Source organism: Ctenocephalides felis, unplaced genomic scaffold (genome assembly GCF_003426905.1).
Source record: "Ctenocephalides felis isolate EL2017-DRISC unplaced genomic scaffold, ASM342690v1 CF-g0.4_SCAFFOLD_01886, whole genome shotgun sequence".
Classification (NCBI taxonomy): domain Eukaryota; kingdom Metazoa; phylum Arthropoda; class Insecta; order Siphonaptera; family Pulicidae; genus Ctenocephalides; species Ctenocephalides felis.
The window spans coordinates 37,554,583-37,575,069 of NW_020538040.1; the positions used below are offsets into that span (position 1 = coordinate 37,554,583).

Sequence of the window (20,487 nt, forward strand, 5' to 3'; positions counted from 1 at the left end):
ATCTGTGGCTTCCTAGTATTATTTAGTAATAATTTTCTGTTAAAAAGAATATATCAAACTTACTTAAGATATTTACCATCATAACCTCCTAATCATAAAATTAACTAATAGTAACATTGGCTTAATTGCAAAGCAATAAAGGGGTTCTCATTTCGATTTTATAATATTTGCATTATTATATTGCTGGTTATATAGAAGTTCATTACAATTTTCACATATCAAACTTCTTAACTCTTGAGAAATTTTACCTGTATCAAATTTATGATGTTCCAAAAACATCATTAACAAATGCACTTTGAAGCAATAACTACCAACAAGTAATCTATATTTAGATTGAACTAAATTTTAAAAAAAGTATTACATGAGAACCTCATTGCTTTACTGAAACATTAATCCCAAAAGTTACAATAAAGAAACATTCAAAAAATATGGAAAGATTACTTCAAAACAATAAGCTTTTCTATTGTTTGGCAGATCGTTCAGTTTCAATCAAACATTCTTTAACTAAAATTCTTGCATGCACAATTCCTCGTTTTAACCTCTCAGCAGAACTTTTGCTTCCTGAATAAGTTGGTCTAACGTCTCGTCCCATTTCTTCGATGACATTTAGCAACTGTGCATATTTAGATAAGCCCGTGTCCTTAGTTGATATATTTTGTACTATAGCAGATATTTGAGGTAGCGCTGGTTTGGCCATAGGGACTGCAGTTACTGTGACATCACTTAATTTAGATTCTACGGCTTGAATGTCCATTGCATCCATTTCATACGCCTAAGAAATTAAATACAATTAGAAATACTGAAAACAATGTATGTTACCTTATTTATATACTCTGTAAACTGCATATTTCGGCCTCTTCAAAACTGGATAGTATTTCCGAGCCATGTCGAAAATTTAATGTTTTTGAATTCTTGAAATTCTTTTGATAAATCTTATTGCAAAACTTTGCAATGGTAATAATAGATTATTAGCGCATCCGAATCAAACAAAATTGTTCGATAATGAGACGGTATGTTTTTGTTTTTAAACATAACCTACCTTATCAATGAAATTACCCAGAGCATACTAGATAACTCGAGTTTGTGTATTCAAATAGTTTTTCAAATAGAATCTAACGATGCATGCATCTTAAATTATGGAATGAATTCATTTGTACTCACCATAACTAATAATTATAAATATATTATTTCACAGCACTGTATTAAACACTCGAAAAGTCTATTTATTTCACTGGTTAAGGGCTAATTAATAAACGTTATATATGTTTTATGTGAATAATTTAAGTAATTTTAGGACAAAACATACTTGCATTTCGATGTTACCTCGTTAAAGCATTTGTTGGCAGCGACCTTCATCAGTTTCCACTTTTTCACAAAATAACATACACATTCAACCCATACATACAATACATATTTACTAGAGGCACACAAACAGAACTATCGCGGAATAGATCTGAAGTATGGCCGTAAAAATAGTGCACGATGCGATACGATGGCAGGGATAGAAAACCTAGAATCATCCTAGCACCTCTCTTATAACGCACCGTCCTAAAACTATCAGGCACGACTCGAACTGTACGGCAATATTAACTCGATTTGCAACAGGAAGTTTTAGGAGACCTAATGTAAATTTAAAATGTTGAAATCTCGCCTTTTTCATAATAACTAGTGGTGCATGGCATTGTGCCTTAAGGCAAATTGCTGAAACTTCTCGTACCGTAATTAAAAATCTTTACTAATTAAAACATTTACACAAAATGTGATATAAATTTGATATACATATGCCCGATAAACATTTATGACTGCCAAATGACATTTTTTTTAACTTATTTTTGTTGAGAATCCATAACTGCTGGACCTGGCTTTCCAAAAATTTAATCAGTTCTTCATCTTGTCAATACAAGTTAAATGTTTTTTGAATTATTAAAATCGGACGTTCCGTTCTCTTAAAAACTGAGTTACCGTTTTCGGCACTTTTTGCACCGTATCTTCGAAACAGCTAGACCTCCCTTCGCCAAAATATAATCAGCACGTCTCCTTATCAATACGAATCGAATGTTTTTTGAATTATTCAAATCGGTTGATCGGTGTTCCCGAAATCGTCGACGAAAATTTGTATCCGCACACACACACATACATCCATGTTTTTCTAAGGTAAAGATATATAAAAATTTTCATTTTCGATTTTTTTGCGATAACTATAACTTACCCTACGGGAAGTTAAAAATTTACATAAGTCAAATTATATAAATATTTAATTGAAGGGCATATTCTATTGTAAAGGCATGAATTTTAGGTCATTTTTAAATTATCATAAAAAGGCAATAATTTTTTTTATAATTTATTTTTCAACGCTTCACGACCACGAAAAAAAACTAACAAAAATCTTAATAGTTTTAAAAATTAGCAGATGTTGAAGTGAGGGTTTGCAAGTAATTGGCACGTGTTCACGATTGCAACCTTCCTAGTAATCCGAAATGAACAAAAAAAAGTTAGTTTATTAAGGGGGGAAACCTGCTTTAGAGGCTTCCAAAATCGCTTTTGAATAGCAAGTTAAAATCCTTTATTTGAAGTATATAAGTATGTTTAGAATTTTAACTAGAATTAGAATTAAAATCCGAATTATTTTTATACAAATAATTCGGAAAATGCAATTTTTTTTTTGAAAATAAAAAAAAATCTTTACCCAAAAGCAATCGTTTCATCAACACAAGCAGAAAGTTTTTTTAAATATGTAATTCAAATTGGATGTTTAGTTCCCTCAAAAACAGCCATTTTTTGCATATTTAGCTTCGTATCTCCGAAACTAAATGCTAAATCTGCCGTGTTCAGAAAATGTTCAGAAACTTCTGAAACGTGAAGATATGCAAAAAATTTCATTTTCGATTTTCGGCCTATTACTATAACTAACTCTACGGAAAGTTAATATAATAGCAATGCACAGAGATCACAGTCGTAGACTTATTATTTTGTTATTTTTGTATTATACCCTAATTAGAAAAAAATCAATAAAAGCGTTTTAAATGCCTCTAATATTAGGTTGATGTACAACTTGTAAATATTGTGAAAATTTTCATCTATTGTTTATCCCAAAATTTAACATTAAGATAATATAGGTAGATAAAAGCTTGTTGTAACAGTTGGTTTTTGTATATGAATAAAGATGAATAGATTCTGTAACTATTCTTATACCGAATCAGCTAAAAATATAACGACAAATGTTGTTTATTCACAACTAATCAATTTCTAGAAAAAGTGCTGCGGTACAACTTACCTATTGTTTGAGGCTAGTTGTATCATATACAGGGGCTAATAATTCATTCTCTACTTATTTTTAAGAACATTGATTTGTCTCTAAGTAATTCTGTTCATACATCAACGTATTAACTCTAATTAATACAAATAAAAAATATATTGTCTCTTGTAATATAAATTCTTATCGTAAATCACCGTAAACTATAATTAATTTCATAATAAAATATATAGTCACCTGTAACACAATTTGCATGTGCCCACATCTTACAAACTATGAATTCCACCCAATCATCTTCACTTGAATCTGCATAGAATTCATGTATGTTACAACTAGCCCCAATATATTAAGATATTTTGAGAAAATATAAAAAAAAACTTGCCCCAAGGTTCTGTTTCAACTAACTGCCGGTGTGATTTTTCACATTAATCAAGATAACTACGCAAACAATTTAGCAATTATACAAATTTTCGCAGGGGAGATTAATAAAATACAAGGATTTTAAAATAAAGTCATCAAATTAGTTTTAGAGAAACCCAGTGACTTTACACTTCATTGCTAGAATTCTACATGACACACTAGAAGTTCCTAAAATTATGAATTTAATTAAATTTTTTTTAAATCGTTCTTTCATAAGTGCTTGATGAACAGTAATAAAGTTCTATTGAAGAATATATAATTTATGAACAAATTCTAATTGTCAATTCACTAATAATCACACAAAATATTATTTTTATCAAATTATATGAAATTTACATTACATATTATATAATGTACATAACATATTTTTGATAATATTGTGCTGTCTTTAAATTAAGTATTCACGATTTTTATATTATTTTTGCCAAAAACTTAATATTAACAAGATTTACTGCAAAAATGAAGATAAAGTTTTTTAAAGTTCAAATACGTTTTTATTACCTTAAACAGAAATACGGCATTCATGCTAAAAAATTAGAACAAATGTACATTGTATATTTAAAAAAAAAATACATATTTTAATAAATTTATTTTCATAAGAGAGTATATATTTTCAATATTTTTATATAAAGTCAAGAAAACTATTCAAAGCTATTACATTTAAAAATTACATTGGTTAAGCCTACTCCACATATCTTCTCTAGTATAATTAGTGCTGCTTCGAAAGACTTATCATCACCATGCTGGTTATGAAAAGCGATTGAATCTTGGTCGGTTCTTCCCTTGCAAATAATATTTGCCAATTTCATAAGGTAAGGCATAGGATTTCTGACTGTTTAAGAAATTATGACTTGTCCGATGCCATTACCTGAATTTACTCCATAATCGGAAGCAAAATCCACCGATTTCAGGTTGAATGTAAAAGTCAAGCCTCTTCGTTTTTACGAGTGTGGTTAGATGGAATTTGACGTTCCGATCGATGAGCCTTCATGTTGGTGAGCCTTTCGCGCATTGTTTTCATCCGATTAGGAACTGCGATGAGGTGAGCAACCGAGGTGGGGATCTGTAGCTGCTGCAGCTTCGCAAATCCAATGAAGGACGACGATTACCTTCTTCAAGTCGTCCAGAAAAATTATTAAATTTCGGCTTCGAGGTCCATCAACATACTGTCCATATCATAGATTAAAGTTAGCAAACTTTAATTAACAGAAGGTGCTAATGAATTTGTAGCAATTTTTAATAACTTTAAAAGCAACGATTATTATTATAATAAAAAAACTGGTTTAAAATATAAATTTATAAAAACATGTATAAAATATTGACGTAGTGTTGACTTTCTTTTGTTTTCTATGATATATTTTTTCTGGCAACTATGCCAATAAAAAATATTATAATAAAACAACAAAATGGCAAACAAAAGAAAGTAAACACTACGTCAATATTTTATACATGTTTTTATAAATTTATATTTTAAACCAGTTTTTTTATTATAATAATAATCGTTGCTTTTAAAGTTATTAAAAATTGCTACAAATTCATTAGCACCTTCTGTTAATTAAAGTTTGCTAACTTTAATCTATGATGTGGACCGTATGTTGATGGACCTCGAAGCCAAAATTGAATAAATTTTCTGGACGACTTGAAGAAGGTAATCGTCGTCCTTCATTGGATTTGCGAAACTGCAGCAGCCACAGATCCCCACCATGGTTGCTCACCTCATCGCAGTTCCTAATCGGATGAAAACATTGCGCGAAAGGCTCACCAACATGAAGGCTCATCGATCGGAACGCCAAATTCCATCTAACCACACTCGTAAAAACGAAGAGGCTTGACTTTCTTATTCAACCTGGAATGGGTGGATTTTGCTTCCCATTATGGAGTAAATTCAGGTAGTGGCATCGGATAAGTGATACTTTCTTAAACAGTCAGAAATCCTATGCCTTACCTTATGAAATTGGCAAATATTATCTGCAAGGGAAGAACCGACCAAGATTCAATCGCTTTTCATAACCAGCATGGTGATGATAAGTCTTTCGAAGCAGCACTAATTATACTAGAGAAGATATGTGGAGTAGGCTTAACTATTGTAATTTTTAAATGTAATAGTTTTGAATAGTTTTCTTGACTTTATATAAAAATATTGAAAATATATACTCTCTTATGAAAATAAATTTATTAAAATATGTATTTTTTTTTAAATATACAATGTACATTTGTTCTAATTTTTTAGCATGAATGCCGTATTTCTGTTTAAGGTAATACAAACGTATTTGAACTTTAATAAACTTTATCTTTATTTTTACTGTAAGTCTTCTTTTAAGTTTTTGGCAAAAATAATATAATAATCGTAAACAATAAGTTTAAGGCCAGCACAATATGAATAAAAATATATAATGTAAATAGTAAAGAAATATAGAATTGAAGAGTTCATATAAAGATATGGTAAACAACATGAAATATTTAACAAGTTAAATGTTAAAATGCTGTTTAATATGATGCACAAATATATTTGCCGGAAAAAATCTAACCTTGTAAGACATGGACTGCTAGTCCTCATAGTTTCTCATATTAAGAAGTGTCGAAAGATAGAAGACGATAATGTCAAAGACATTTGTTTGAACCATATACTTGAATTTTAAATTAAAAATCTTGGTACGAAATAAAATCTCTATATTTTATAGAATATAGAATAATTTGATCTCTCAAAAACTCGATTTGTATTTTCTGCGCTCTTTGCTTCGTATCTCCGTAACGGCTGAACCTGGCTTTGCCAAAAATTAATCAGCATATCTCCCTATCGATAGGAACCGAATGTTTTTTGAACCATTCAAATCGGTTGACTCGTGCGCCCAAAAACGTGGACGAAAAATTGTATCCATACATACATACATACATACATACATACACACACACGTACATACATCAATTTTTTCTAAGGTATGCCAAAATATTCAGAAACCTTTGAAACGTAAAGATATATTAAAATTTTTATTTTCGATTTTTTTGCGATTACTACAACTTACCCTACGGGAAGTTAATTATAGCCATAGTGTATTATGTTTATACTTACTCTGCTTAGTTAAGAAGCCACACACTATAGTCACCAACATGAAGCACTTGATATTTTTGGTCACTTGAGCAAATGATGAAACGAAACTAGAGATTTTATTCAATATTCTTCGCGTATGCTTTAAAGACACAAGTTACCATTTATTTGCCGAAATTTTGCTATTGCACGATTTTGTGCTGCAAGCACCATATTTGATTCAACATCTTACATCTGATTTTAATTTGTTAGACTATCACAAATTTATTTAAGCAAAACTGACATTGTTTTTACTTTTTTTATTGTTATATAGTGGTGTCATTAAAACACAGTGAAAATATTACAACTACAAAATTATTACATTAAATTTAATAATTACACCGAGCATTCATGTATTATACTATTACATTTATTATGTTAAAGTACTAACAGCTAATATATTTTTGGCAACACTGTTATTTAAACCTAAATATACAATATTCAAAAATTAAAGAGTATTGTAAGCTACGTAGTTTATCAAGTTTGGCGATTTAATAGAATATTTTGCTACAGGCAAGAATCTCTAACCACAGAGAAAGATTAATCACCAAGAATTCAAAATAATAAAAAGAGTGTTTAGTGATTTAGTTAAAAATATTGTTTTTAACTTCGTCTAGTGATAAAAACAAAAAGTGGTAATTCTAAAAATAAGGAAACTCCCTGACAACTAATATCGATGTGTATAAAAATCATATGCTTATTTTCAAGATATATATGCTAGAGTAGTTGCATTTTTAAATTTTGTAAAAAAATTAGTTTTTGCCTAATTTGTAGGCACGTCCTTAAAAGTGCTTTTCATATATCACAAGTGAAGATTTATTACAATTATATCAAGTGATATTGCGGTAATAAATGTTTCATAATTTATTTACATCTGCTTGCAAGGCATTTTTCGAAATATTCAACGTATTGACGGTAATAACAAGCTTACTTATAGATTTATTCTAGATTATTTCGGTTTCACCCAGCCTATCGTATTTTCAGTGCTGGCAGATGATGCCTGGTTAGCTGCAGCGACTCTTTTACTGCTGTCGGGTGCACTGTTCAAACTAGGGTACAAACTGGGCTGTTGGGGCTGATTGGGGTTGTAGCCATTGTATCCACCTTGAGCTGGGTAGTTCGGATAGCCCCCTTGTCTAGGGTAATTGGCCCCTCCGCCTTGAGTAGGATAATAGGGATTACTTCCGCCGCCCCCCTGTGAAGGATAACTTGGTCTAGGATCGGGTTGGGTTCTTTGAATGGGACGCGTATTAAATCCTCCTGGCCCATTTAATGATCCTAAATTGGTCAATTAAAATTAGTATTGTTAATTGAAAGCTTATTATGTATGCATAAAACCAGTTATTATTAAGTTCTTAGTACAAAGGCGCAAATAACATGCAAAAATGATGAGATTGAATGTTAACTGATCGTTAGCTTATAATATTAAACGACGTCTAAAATATTTTTGTAGAATTATCGTGTTAATAGATTAAATATAAAAGTAATCATTATATTATATAAAAAATCTTATAACGTCATAATTATACAAGATATTTTTGAAACATTTGAAGCACTCATATTCGTCAATCAAATACGATATATTTTTAATATGTTACCATCACCAATAAGTCAAAAAATGCTATTATTCTGTTAGGTACAAAAAAGTTGGATATGCTATACGTCACCTCACAAAATCATATGAATTTAAAATATGTACGAAGAAATTTGGATAGAGTGGTTTTTGTCAAACTATGAATTACAATACTATTACAATGAGTATGGAGATCGGCATTAAACTACAATTATTTTCAAACAAACAATCTATTTCGAATTTTTTCATTAAGTGTTAGGCTTGGATTGCTCAATTAATTACTTAACTTTTATCATGATTTTCGCGGAGCTCAATGTCTACATCTACCGTCCATTGTAACAATGTTGTCTCGTAAAATATTTTCTCTTGTTAAAAAACTGATAATGCAATAAGTAGAATGTATTAGTGTCTATGTTTTTTTAAAGCTATTGGTTAGGCGCATTTATTGTTTTTTTTTAAAGAAAAAGAGAAAAACCAAAAACGTAAAAAATTAATTTAAATAAAACAAGGTGAATTATTCAAGTAATCTGTGTTTATTTACATAATTCTAACTTATATAAACATTTCATTCTAAAAAATAGTATCTGTTTTATAAAAATTAAATTCAATTTGCTATAAATAATTGTTATCTTAACTATTGTACAGTATGGGAATTTTAAGTTTGGAATTCATAATTTGCAATACTATTGGACATGTGTGAATTGACTGAAAATTTTAAGTTAAAAATATAATATTAGTTGCAATTGCAGTATTTCCTTTCAATAACACTTTCCTGGACGGAATATTAAAATTCTAATACTCTATGTAAGTACGGATAATACTTGGAAGATTTTAAAATACTGGTTACACAAAGCACCTAACAAAATGTGCAATAGAATGGTAGCATACTAAGCTTTTAATGTTGGTATATCGCCATAAAACTATTTAATTAATTTGAAAAAGAATTAGGACGCGCAATTTATTTTTCTCATCATATTCTATCCAAGGGCGCATTTAAATATAGTTTCAAAAAAAATACTGACCAATAATTTGTAGACTACGCAATGACTAAGAACAATATCTTTTCTTATCAAGATATTAAATCTTGTATCATTCAGTACTCAATGCACTAGAGCCATGCACTATTTTACCTATCTAATTAACACTGGGGCACCTGACTAAGATATATAGAATATATTTGTACATTGCTTTATGACCTATATCACTACTTTCTTCAATTAAAAAGTAACCTGCTCACACGATAGAAAGAAATATTCGTTTAGACATTCTCATAACGAAACTATTATAACTTACACATTTAGAACTAATATTACAAATTTCGTTTTCGTTTCGTTTAAAAATACATTAAATATGCATATAACAGAATTAAGCTCTTACCAAGCAAACTTCCGAGGCTCAAACCAGAACTGCCGCCACCTCCGCCTCCGAAGCTTTGCAACAAAGTTTGCAGTGTGCTACCCCCCGACGAGGAACCGCTTCTAGATGGCGTTCCTGATCTAGTGTTAGGACTATTTGCAAACTGATTCAGCAATTGCGTTAAAGTGCCACCTTGCTGTGAAGGGTTTCCACCGTAAGAGGACGATGATCCATGGTAGGACGATCCTCCACTGCCGCCACTGGCAAAACTATTTAGTAAAGAGCTCAAGGAACCACCACTACCTGTAGAACTACTACCGCCACCGCGGTTGCTTAAACTGTTAATCAAACTAGTCAAAGAACCGCCGTTCGATCCGGATCCGCCACTTCCAAATCCGCTAAGAAGAGATGAAAGATCAAAACCAGAACTTGAACTGCTGCCCGGTCTTGAACCGCCCCCGTAAGATTGACCACCGCCGCCTGAACTTGGGTAACTTGGGTAACGGCTACCGCCTCCGCCGCCACTAGGGTAATTATCACCACCGCCATAGAAACTGCCACGGTTCCCATTTCCTCCGGAGTAAGAATTGTCATTGCCGCTTGGGTAGCTGGGCGCAGAATGGCCTCCTCCACTGGCGGGGTAGCTTGGTTTCGAGCTACCTCCTGAATTAGAAGAAGTTCCACCTCCGAAGTTGGATAAGCCTCCAGGATACATTTCAGGTGCTGATGGCTTAGCGGCCGGAGCGGACGGCTTGGGATCAGAACTTGATGCTATAATAATAGAATTTATATTAAATATGCTCGTGTACAATAATACATAAGCATTACTACGATTTTAAAACATTTCTAATTTAATGACAATTCAAATGGTGCATGTTTATATTATGTTTATTACATTTGTTACTCTGAAAAATATTTTGTGTTACTCACAAACTGCATCTTTGCGTTTACAAGTCGGGTATGTTCCACAGCTATCTCTTTGGCCATAACTGCAAGGATCTTCGGCCATAACACAGACTTCGCTGGGTGTGCATCCTATATCTGCACATGTTCTACCGTACTCTGCAAATGTGAGATTAAGAAGATCAATAAAAGCTCAATTACGAATTTGAGTAGGGTAGGGCGGGGCTAGTTGAGCATAGGGGCAAGTTGAGCATCTCGAAAACTATTCACGTTTAGGCATTATATGGCGGAAAGATTGATGTTTGGGAGAAATAAACATCCCGCGATCGCTAGTGGCCGCTGGACAAATGAGTGAGGCTCACGGCCGTTTTGAGACCAAAAAGTAAAAAAGTCATTCATCACGAGTTTTCGTCTGCTTTAGTCAAATGTTATTTATTTTTAATCAGGTAAATGTTATTCTTCTATATAATTATAGTACTTTTAATATGCACACAGATTCTGGGTATATTTCTCACGTTTTTTTTATAAACTCACTTTTATTCTGAAATTCCGAGTTGGGGTTAGTTGAGCACAGTTGCTAAATTGTTCTGTCACTAAGACAATTACCATTAACTTCCAGAAATTAATCATTATTTTTAAGATTTAAGCTAAGTCTATGAGCAATAATATAAAGAAATAATGATTTTAAACAAAAATACTCAATATAATGGTAAAATAATTCCTAAGATACGATATTGTTTTGTTGATTCTATTTTTGGTTAATTATTCAAAGAAAATTACTATAAGTTTTGTTTTTTCTGTCAATAAAGACTATAAATATAGAACCGGTTATTAAAAACCTATTTTATTTCATCACTAATCGACATTGAACCTATGATTTCATTATACTTTCTTAGTGCTCAACTTGCCCCACCTATGAGGTACATTGAGCATACAGGACTTTTTGCATTTAAACAGCTGTAGCTTTTAAATTTTACTTACTACCAAAAAATAGTATTAACACTTTTGTTAAGCGATAAACAACAAATCCATTAAGCCGTATAGCAATTTATTGAGACTTTTCATTGAAGAGCTACATCCGTTTAAGTAAAAAGTTGCTCAACTAGCCCCGCCCTACCCTAGTTATTAGTAAATAACAAACAAATAAATGAATAAAATTTTAAAATCACAAAACTATATTTTACACATTTTTGAAAATATCTGAAAATAATATACGATACATTGCCATTTCTAATGATTATTAAAAGATCTATTTTGAATAAGGTTTTTCATCTTTAATTGAACTGTATCTATGAACCAAGTCAAGTTACATAACTGTATATACTTTGATCCCACGAAAAACATGATCACAAAGAAACATTAAGAAAATTACCATTAACTAATGGTTAATGTGGCTGAGCGATTTATTTAAATCTCCGCGAAGAAAAACATTAAATATAATGGACCGGTTAACTTGCGCAAATAACTAAATTTGATAACAACTTGTCTTTTGTTACAACGATCATTTTAAATGAATAGATAACAAGGCTTCGTGTAAGAACGACGAATATTCATACCATAAAATATTTCACTTTTTATTACCAATAGCAGAGAACTATTAACAAATCATAAAAAATAATTTCGAACTTTTGATTTTAAGTACCAAGAATTTTGCGTGGAAAATCCAACTTCAATTAAGAATTTCAATATTCGGCTTTTAAATTTACATGTAACTATGTAAATAATGTAAATAAATAGTACTTAACTAACTTAACAAGGATAAACTGAAATTTATATAGTTAACTAGTATAAGTGGTCGTATACCTATTAAAACATTTTACGTGTCATGGTTTATGTTCGAAATAAGTATTTTGGAAACTGTTGCACGACCCCCTGTTACTGGATAAAAATTATATTGCTGAGTATTTACTCTGTGATAAAGATTCAGTACTTTTCGTAAAGATTAGGCATTTCATAGTTTTCTTCGATATGAAGGTACAAAATTCGAAACTAATATTACTTTTGATTAAATGCCAACTTATTCCAATAATTATGTTCATAACAATTATATCACAGTAGAGCACCAAATTATAACATTAGAGTAAAAACAAGTCTACTTTGATAAGAATGACGTTTATTATTATATAACATACCGGATATTGTATAAGACGATTAGAACACAAACTTGTTCAATATACAGCACGTATTAGTTTATTATTTCTTCTCGGCGTATTTTAGCTCTAATGTAAATTCAATGCAAACATCTAGCTTTTATTGTCAAATTTTAGATAACGTGCCAAATTAAGATGTAGTGATTAGGATATCATATGGACTTGATGTTTTTTAGTGAATATTATTTGAAACTATTGAAAAAAATTTGCTTAAAAAAACTAGGATCATGCGGCGAATCTGGCGTAGCCGTAATGGTAATAGGCCTAGTTCGGATCGTAAAGATACTCGGGTCGAATCCCGGTATTGCATAAAAATTAAGTGTAAGAATTACAACTTGATGTTTTAAGCCCTAATGATCCAATGCATCTACACTTCTTGCAGTTAAGGAATATGTGATATTAAAAATATCCGCATTGCAGTCAATAACTAGTAGTTCATTATTTTCTGTACTTCCAAGGAATATTGGATTAAGTAATAAAAATTAATTATATCATAACGACTAAATTTATTATATAAATATAAGAATGGCATGACAGAAGCTTGCCAATTAAAATTAAGTTGTAACGTATTTGCAATTTTAAATTTCTTGGAAATTGTCGAAACGGACGGTTTTATTCATCATTATCATAAATCACATAAATGCGAAAAATGAATGAAAAATTTAGTTGTGAAATACGTGAAGCCAAGTAACTTGTAACATGGAGTAGAAATATCATTAGAATAGGATACAACAAATAATGTCTGTTATTTTGTCTCGATTGGACATGTGAACGGTCCTGCATAATATTTTCTTGGCTACTGTCCCGCAGGCCAAAGCAGTAAACAGAACTGTGCAGGTCTGTCATTTTTGACAGATAATATAAAATTGATATAACATAAAATTTAATTTCTACTGATTTTAAATTTAAAAATGAGTAAAGAATAAATTATCAGAGTTATAATTTACGTTTTTTCGCCGTTACTATTTGCCGCGATAGGTGTTACAACTAACCCCAAACACGGAGTATGTTGTAACATCGCACTTTTTCTAGAAAATGGTTAATTATGAAATAATGAATAGTAGTTGTGGAATTATTCATACTTGATTTGTTAGAAAAATAGTTACAGCAACTATCCATGTGTATTTGGTAGAAATATATTCAGTTGATCTCAATATATATATTTACTCAAAAAAAAAAAAACTATTACAACAAGCCCCAAAGGTCCTCTACTGTAAAAACACTGGATAGAACACGATATAAAATGATAGTAAAGGATATAAAATAAAAATGTGTTAAGTTGCTCAATGATTTAAGTAAGAATGACCGATATATAATTAAAAAACGTAGGTCTTACGATTAGGGGGCGTCCATTAATCACATGAGCGAGTTTTTAAGGATTTTTGGAACTTCCTCCCCCTTAGTGATACATGGTGATATTCAAAATTATCCCTCTCCTCCTCCACAAAACATCACATGCATTTTCAGTTGCGTGAAAAAAACAAATTTTTGAAATTTTTTTTGAAAATGTTTGATTTTTTTTTAAATCAGTTAACAAATGAATATACGTGATACCTTACTATACCCCTCCCGTGATATTTCGTGATTTTTTATCAAATCCCCCCTCCCCCTAAAAACCTCACGTGATTAATGGACGCCCCGTTAGTTAATTTGAAAGTACCTTTACATGCCCAAATAATTGAAAAAGGAAAATTAAAATCTCAACAATTAAATTTGCTTTTTCGTCACTTGACTGCTGATAACTAATTTGAAATGCATATATAATTTATATATTCTAAATAAACAATATATAATTAAATTATATAAATAATTAATGAATATTCATTAAATTAATCTAATCGTTAATTAAACCGCGTTATATTCTCACATACCAAAGATGTTTATATTAATAATATGTTTGTAGAGCCATGTTATCTACAATATTTAGCAGAATTGAATACTTACTTGAATAGCCCTCGACCAGTAAAGATCCCGACAGTAGCAGGCATACCGCCAGAACAGGTGTCATATTGGAGCTGAAATTAGAATTTGAATATAATACAAAACGTTGATTTTGGAACGCTACAGATTTAAGATGTTGGCACAGGCATTTACGGAATGGAATGGAATATAATATATATGCTGATTTTGTTTTTTTCTTTTGCTTGGATTAACAAGAGAACGCGAATGGAAACCTATTATTGACTTTTTGTCATCCGTTTACTTAAGCATCACAGCACGATTTTTACAAGGGAAAATATACAATGCTGAAACTTTGATTTTGAATCCAAAGAGAAAAAAAATATTTCTCATTATGTGTTGTGCACAGATAATACAGGAAGTAAACAGAAATGCATTTTGTAAAAAAAAATTACAGCGGTGGGATGAAACATTTTTTATTGGGCTCGCTTAGTTAGAGTATTTAGCCAACTACACTACACCTACAATATTCCTTTCATTTCTCGAATTATAAGACTAATGCTATTAGGTTGTCAAATATCTCCCTTCCGCTTTTTTGCTCTTGGTTTATAATACAAAAAGGCGGAAGGGAGATATTTGACAACCTTATATATTATCATCAATAAATATATTATAATACTAAGCACCAAAGTTACAAAAATGTCGTATAACAATATGATAGGCACGTTACTATTTCAAAATAAGCTCACCATCAACAAATTACATTCTCGTGTGAAAAGGCATTGTATCCGAAAATTCAGCAAAATAAATGGCTAAATTGTTGGTGAGCTAAAAACTTATATGCACATTATTTGGGTTCAAATTTTCTAGTTGAAATATATTTAAAAATATATTGGCAATCAAAACATTTTCAAAATTCCGGGACAATCCGGGACAAAACACCTAAAACCGGGACAAATATTGCTTTTAGAAAAAGCCGGGACGGAAGGCGGAAAATATTCTTCCAAACTTTGATAAATTTTTAAAATAAACTACTTGCCGTAGGGCCGTAATATTTCAGTATGTTCTGTAAGACCATGATATCAATCGTCAAAAAAAAGTTTCATAAAAATCGTCAAAAAAAAGTTCCGACGGCATAAATGTAGACGAAAAATAATTCTTTTTTCTGCTATTTACAAAGAAACGTTTTGGCTGATCGTCGCGCAAAATTGATAAACGGTAGTCCTCATCGAGCTACATCGAATGGCTTTTAAATTTTTTAAATCGGTCCAGCCGTTTATGAGAAAACGTCGATTTACGGCAAAAAATGTTTCACATACACACACACACAGTTTTGCCAAATTTGATCTCATTCGATTCAGAATGGCTTGAAACGTCGAGGAAACATATAATTAGCGAATCAGACTTTTTGATGAAAACATAAATTTCTCCTTCGGGAACTTAACTAGTTGTGCATGGTATCGTGCCTTAAGGCAAATTGTCCCTACCATAAATGTTTTGAAGTTTAAAAAAATGCCTTTCTTGAAAACTAATCCTTTTATCACACTCAAGCAAAACGTGTTTGAATTATTCGAATCGCTTCGTCTTCTCAAAAACCGTAATTCTCAGCACTTTTTGCTCTGTATCTCCCAAACGGGTGGACCTTTGCAAAAAAACTAGCCAGCACGAATCGAATATATTTTGAATCAATCTAATCGGTTGCCCCATTCTTGTACTTACACATACTATCTACAATTAGTTACTAATGACACTAAAACAGCAAAGTCACGTGTAACAATCCATGTAATTTTAATGTTTGTTAATAATCATGTTGATGTAACGTTTTTTTAGTTAAGAAATATTTCTTCAATCAACAACAAAAGCTTATCACTCTATTTTGATTCTAACTTTACAGATATTAGTCATAACAATTACTAAATGTTTTTGTTCATGAAAACAGAATGTAATTGAATGAGATATAAAAAATAATAATCATATTGAAAAATAAGGTATAAATGTTACAATACTACGATCTCGGCTTAAATAAGTCACCAGTTTTCGCCCACCTTCTACTCCTTAAACCACAATAAAATCTTTTTTTCCACAAAAGTGTTCGTTTTGATCATTTGAAAAATGATCAATTAGCAAATATTTGTTCAACAGTTATACCAAATCTAATTTTAAGACATTAATTAATAAACATTTTGAAACTGTTTATATTAAATAAAAGTTGATGGCATCTACTGTTAAAGGTAGAACGCCAAACCCATAGACCTATTATTTAAAATATACTTACAATTTTATTAATTCGTGCAGAATATCAGGCACTATTGTCAAAACAGACACAATTGTTAAATAAAAAAAATGTCAATTAATTATAAAATTGATAAATTTCAGACGGTTCGTATGAAACTCCGAGCGCGATTAAGTGTTAACTAAACTGGTTTACCGGTTTTGTATGTAATTGACTTGGACAATTGAATTTCGATGGTGGGGAGAAATCTATAACAATGAATTCTCAGGTCTATTATGACATGACATCATTTCGAACCCGATAGTCGGCCCAGCATATTTGCGAGAATTTTTCGTCTTTGACTCACATGTAAACAATCTCAGTCACAAGCATTTAATCGTACGTATTAATAGCTCAATTACGAAAATATTTAATAATCAAATTATGAAGTTATTCACTTAATGATTAAATATATTTTGATTAAATGCTCCATTCACATTACAGTGTTATGCGGTTTATGCTATTTATTACAATGTCAAAACAAGAGGTACATGGTTCATGGTCATGCCATGTGAGAAAACTAAATAGAAGCACTGATTCCAACTGCAAGGAAAAATCATAAGTGATATTTGGTATTTTTTTTAAATTTTTATTATTAATCAGTTAGCTGTGATTGATGAGTATACTCGTCCTAGAGAAGAGGCAGAGTTTTGGTCATGCAGAATTGGCAGAATTTTTTCCATAAACGAGTATACTCGTCATGCGTATGAATTTTTGATCATTGGTTATTTACATTTTTCAAATTTCAAAGTATTTAGAATATTTTGAGACAATGCCGGTATAAAATAAATAGTTGCAAGTGGAATTTTACCACTAACCAATAACAACAGTTTACCTCGATTCTGACGACAAAACTGTGCGCTGATCAATGAGCAAAAAAGAACAATTTTGAGAATATATACACACATACACACACACACACACACACACACACACATATATATATATATATATATATATATGATAAAATTGTTTCTTGGGCATCCATCCAGTAATTAAAAAAACAGTTTTATTGAAAAATATTTTTATTTAGAGAAACATACGTTTCGGGTCTTGATTTGACCCATCTTCAGTGCATACAAATAAGTTTTTAAAAAATAACACAAAAAACACACAAAATTGCACTAAAAAATAATTAATTATGAAATAATTGGTAAGACGTCAAGTTATGAAATTTTTTTTTAAAAAAATAGTAAAATTAAAATAAATAATATATTTTATTATAAAAAAGGTTTTTCCAAACGAACATGTTGTCAGTTTGGAGACCGTGTTACGTGTGAAAAATCTCTCGCTTTATATATATATATTAAATTTTGAGAATATATACACACATACACACACACACACACACACACACACACACACATATATATATATATATATATATATATATGATAAAATTGTTTCTTGGGCATCCATCCAGTAATTAAAAAAACAGTTTTATTGAAAAATATTTTTATTTAGAGAAACATACGTTTCGGGTCTTGATTTGACCCATCTTCAGTGCATACAAATAAGTTTTTAAAAAATAACACAAAAAACACACAAAATTGCACTAAAAAATAATTAATTATGAAATAATTGGTAAGACGTCAAGTTATGAAATTTTTTTTTAAAAAAATAGTAAAATTAAAATAAATAATATATTTTATTATAAAAAAGGTTTTTCCAAACGAACATGTTGTCAGTTTGGAGACCGTGTTACGTGTGAAAAACCTCTCGCTTTATATATATATATATATATATATATATATAATGTACATATATGTAATTATTATTATTGTTTACCGGCAAAGTCTAGCAATTACTACTGGGCTAATCTTATTCAATTTTGATAAAGTAAATGAAATTGTGCAGTCGTATGAAGTAACATTAATAAATTATAAAGTACTAAATTATAAATGAATTAGTTAACAGTATTCAATCAGTAAATTTTCTATTCTTATTTTTTTTATTTTGTACTATTATCAAAAATTAAAACTCGAGTACTTAGTGCATAATATAAAGAGTAAATTAATCAGATGATGCTTCTTTAAGAACACATTGCATAAATAAGCTTTTAAAATCTGTCGAATTTGTTTCTAATAAATACTATATCCTTTTGCATATTTTATCTTTACCGTAGACATCGATTTCAAATCGAAATGCAATTTTTCTATTCTTGTTTCTGAAATTATGTTCTTGTAATTTTTACACTTGACATTATTTTCTTGAAAATGTTTGCACTGATTCTAAAAATGCAGAAACTATTCAGAAAATGCAAATGCATTTCTTATTGATGAGTTTTGTGTGACGAATTACCAAATGGTATCAAAATCCGATCAGAATTTATGAAATAAATCGAATATTTTATTTCTTAGTAGTAGGGTAGGGTGGTAGGGTAGAGCGGGGCTTTAAGGTCCGCGGGTAAAAAAGACCACCACCGATAATTTAAAAACAAGTAAAGTTTAGAAATTTTCTACAACAATATTTAAAAGTAGAGGGAAAAAGATGTATAGTCAGCCTTTACTTTGATTCTAATGAGTTTACTATCGGGAGATAATCGAAAATGTTCGAAAATCCATAACAAAAGTATTTTCTTTCGTTGTTAGTTTTTTGGTTTTGAGCACTGTTGTTTAGTTTACGAGACCTTAATATAATTTTAAAGATACGTTATTTAATTATTCATTAGGATGTGTTGTTAATTTCAAATTAGATTCGTAGTTGTTTTTATTTAACTTTTATAAAAGCTTACACGTGGATGGTATAAAAAGGATCAACTGATTCTTTAACCTAGCAAAGGTGTAAACAATAAAAAATAGCAAAGAGAAAAGTAGATTAAGTTAATAAAAGCAATTTTACAAAAGATAAATTAAATAAATCGTTATTTCAATTCTGCTGCTGTATATTTCTGACGAAATACCAGATCTAGGTTATATGCATTGTTATCTTTGTGAAAAATGTAGCCATGAAAATTATAATTTGCTTTGGTTGAATATTATAACAATAATGTCAAAAAATTTCTTTAAAATTCAAAATAAGAATAAGATCTGTTTGCGCCCTGGCTGTCCCACTTTACCCCATCTATAGGGTAAAAAGGACCAGGTGACAAATTTTTGGAAAACAGCAAAAACAACATATTACTACAATTATGAATTAGCCTGGGAGTTTTACTGAACATAGTCAGATAGCTGCTTGTTTGATATGTGTTAATGTTATGATATAATTGGTTTGTTTTCACAATATAATTGGTCAAAATCAAATTAGACCTTTGTGCCCCGCCCTACCCTATAACAATTTCCAATTTTTGAAACAGAATTACAGGTTGTGCTATCAGATAACGAGTTTTAAATGAATTATAGTATTTTAAAATTACAAATACATATCAGTATGAACTTTAAAATTTTTTTCCAGCTTATCACAAAGCTAAATAACTATAGCATAGATCATATTTCAAATTAAATATCTCATTAAATTTCAGCTTGAATAATTTTCATTACTCTCTTTTATCCTATTGCCCGCAATGTTAAAATAAACCCAATTACTGGTATATGTTTGGATTTTCTATACTTCATAAATTTCAAAACCCGAATCAAT

At 30.4% G+C, this 20,487-nt stretch overlaps 2 protein-coding genes across 5 annotated transcripts in view; both read right to left on the reverse strand.

The window, feature by feature from the left end:
- Nucleotides 1-452: 452 nt before the first annotated feature.
- LOC113378256 (cyclin-dependent kinase 2-associated protein 1-like) lies at nt 453-1,433 on the reverse strand. 3 transcript variants are annotated; one of them, XM_026618786.1, is made up of 3 exons: nt 1,324-1,433; nt 1,162-1,242; nt 453-772 (listed from the first exon to the last, which is right to left on the reverse strand). In XM_026618786.1, exons 2-3 carry the CDS (start codon nt 1,162-1,164, stop codon nt 461-463), a joined length of 315 nt encoding a protein of 104 aa, XP_026474571.1. In that variant the 5' UTR covers nt 1,165-1,242; nt 1,324-1,433; the 3' UTR covers nt 453-460. The 3 variants fall into 3 exon arrangements, with proteins under 3 accessions (XP_026474571.1, XP_026474572.1, XP_026474570.1); XM_026618787.1 differs by having other exon boundaries at nt 1,307-1,356; XM_026618785.1 differs by lacking the exons at nt 1,162-1,242; nt 1,324-1,433 and adding an exon at nt 833-956.
- A 5,934-nt stretch (nt 1,434-7,367) lies between these two features.
- The window catches only part of LOC113377643 (keratin, type I cytoskeletal 9-like), a 28,143-nt gene continuing 15,023 nt past the window's right edge, over nt 7,368-20,487 (reverse strand). The window contains exons 1-5 of one of the 2 annotated variants that reach the window (XM_026618024.1): nt 16,915-17,071; nt 14,685-14,755; nt 10,618-10,749; nt 9,709-10,458; nt 7,369-8,036 (exon numbers count right to left, since the gene is read on the reverse strand). In XM_026618024.1, the coding sequence (XP_026473809.1) occupies nt 7,708-8,036; nt 9,709-10,458; nt 10,618-10,749; nt 14,685-14,748 (1,275 nt within the window). In that variant the 5' untranslated portion in view covers nt 14,749-14,755; nt 16,915-17,071 and the 3' untranslated portion in view covers nt 7,369-7,707. Of the gene's footprint in view, nt 8,037-9,708; nt 10,459-10,617; nt 10,750-14,684; nt 14,756-16,914; nt 17,072-20,487 lie in introns of those variants that run through there. The other variant, XM_026618025.1, reaches the window with a different exon arrangement.

Bases quoted from the DNA above. Each gene is read 5' to 3' on its own strand.
- LOC113378256 (XM_026618785.1), bottom strand. From the start codon at position 886: ATGGCTCGGAAATACTATCCAGTTTTGAAGAGGCCGAAATATGCAGTT. The intron at 773-832 runs GTATATAAATAA...TTAATTTCTTAG, and splicing joins CGAAATATGCAGTTTACAGA to GCGTATGAAATGGATGCAAT.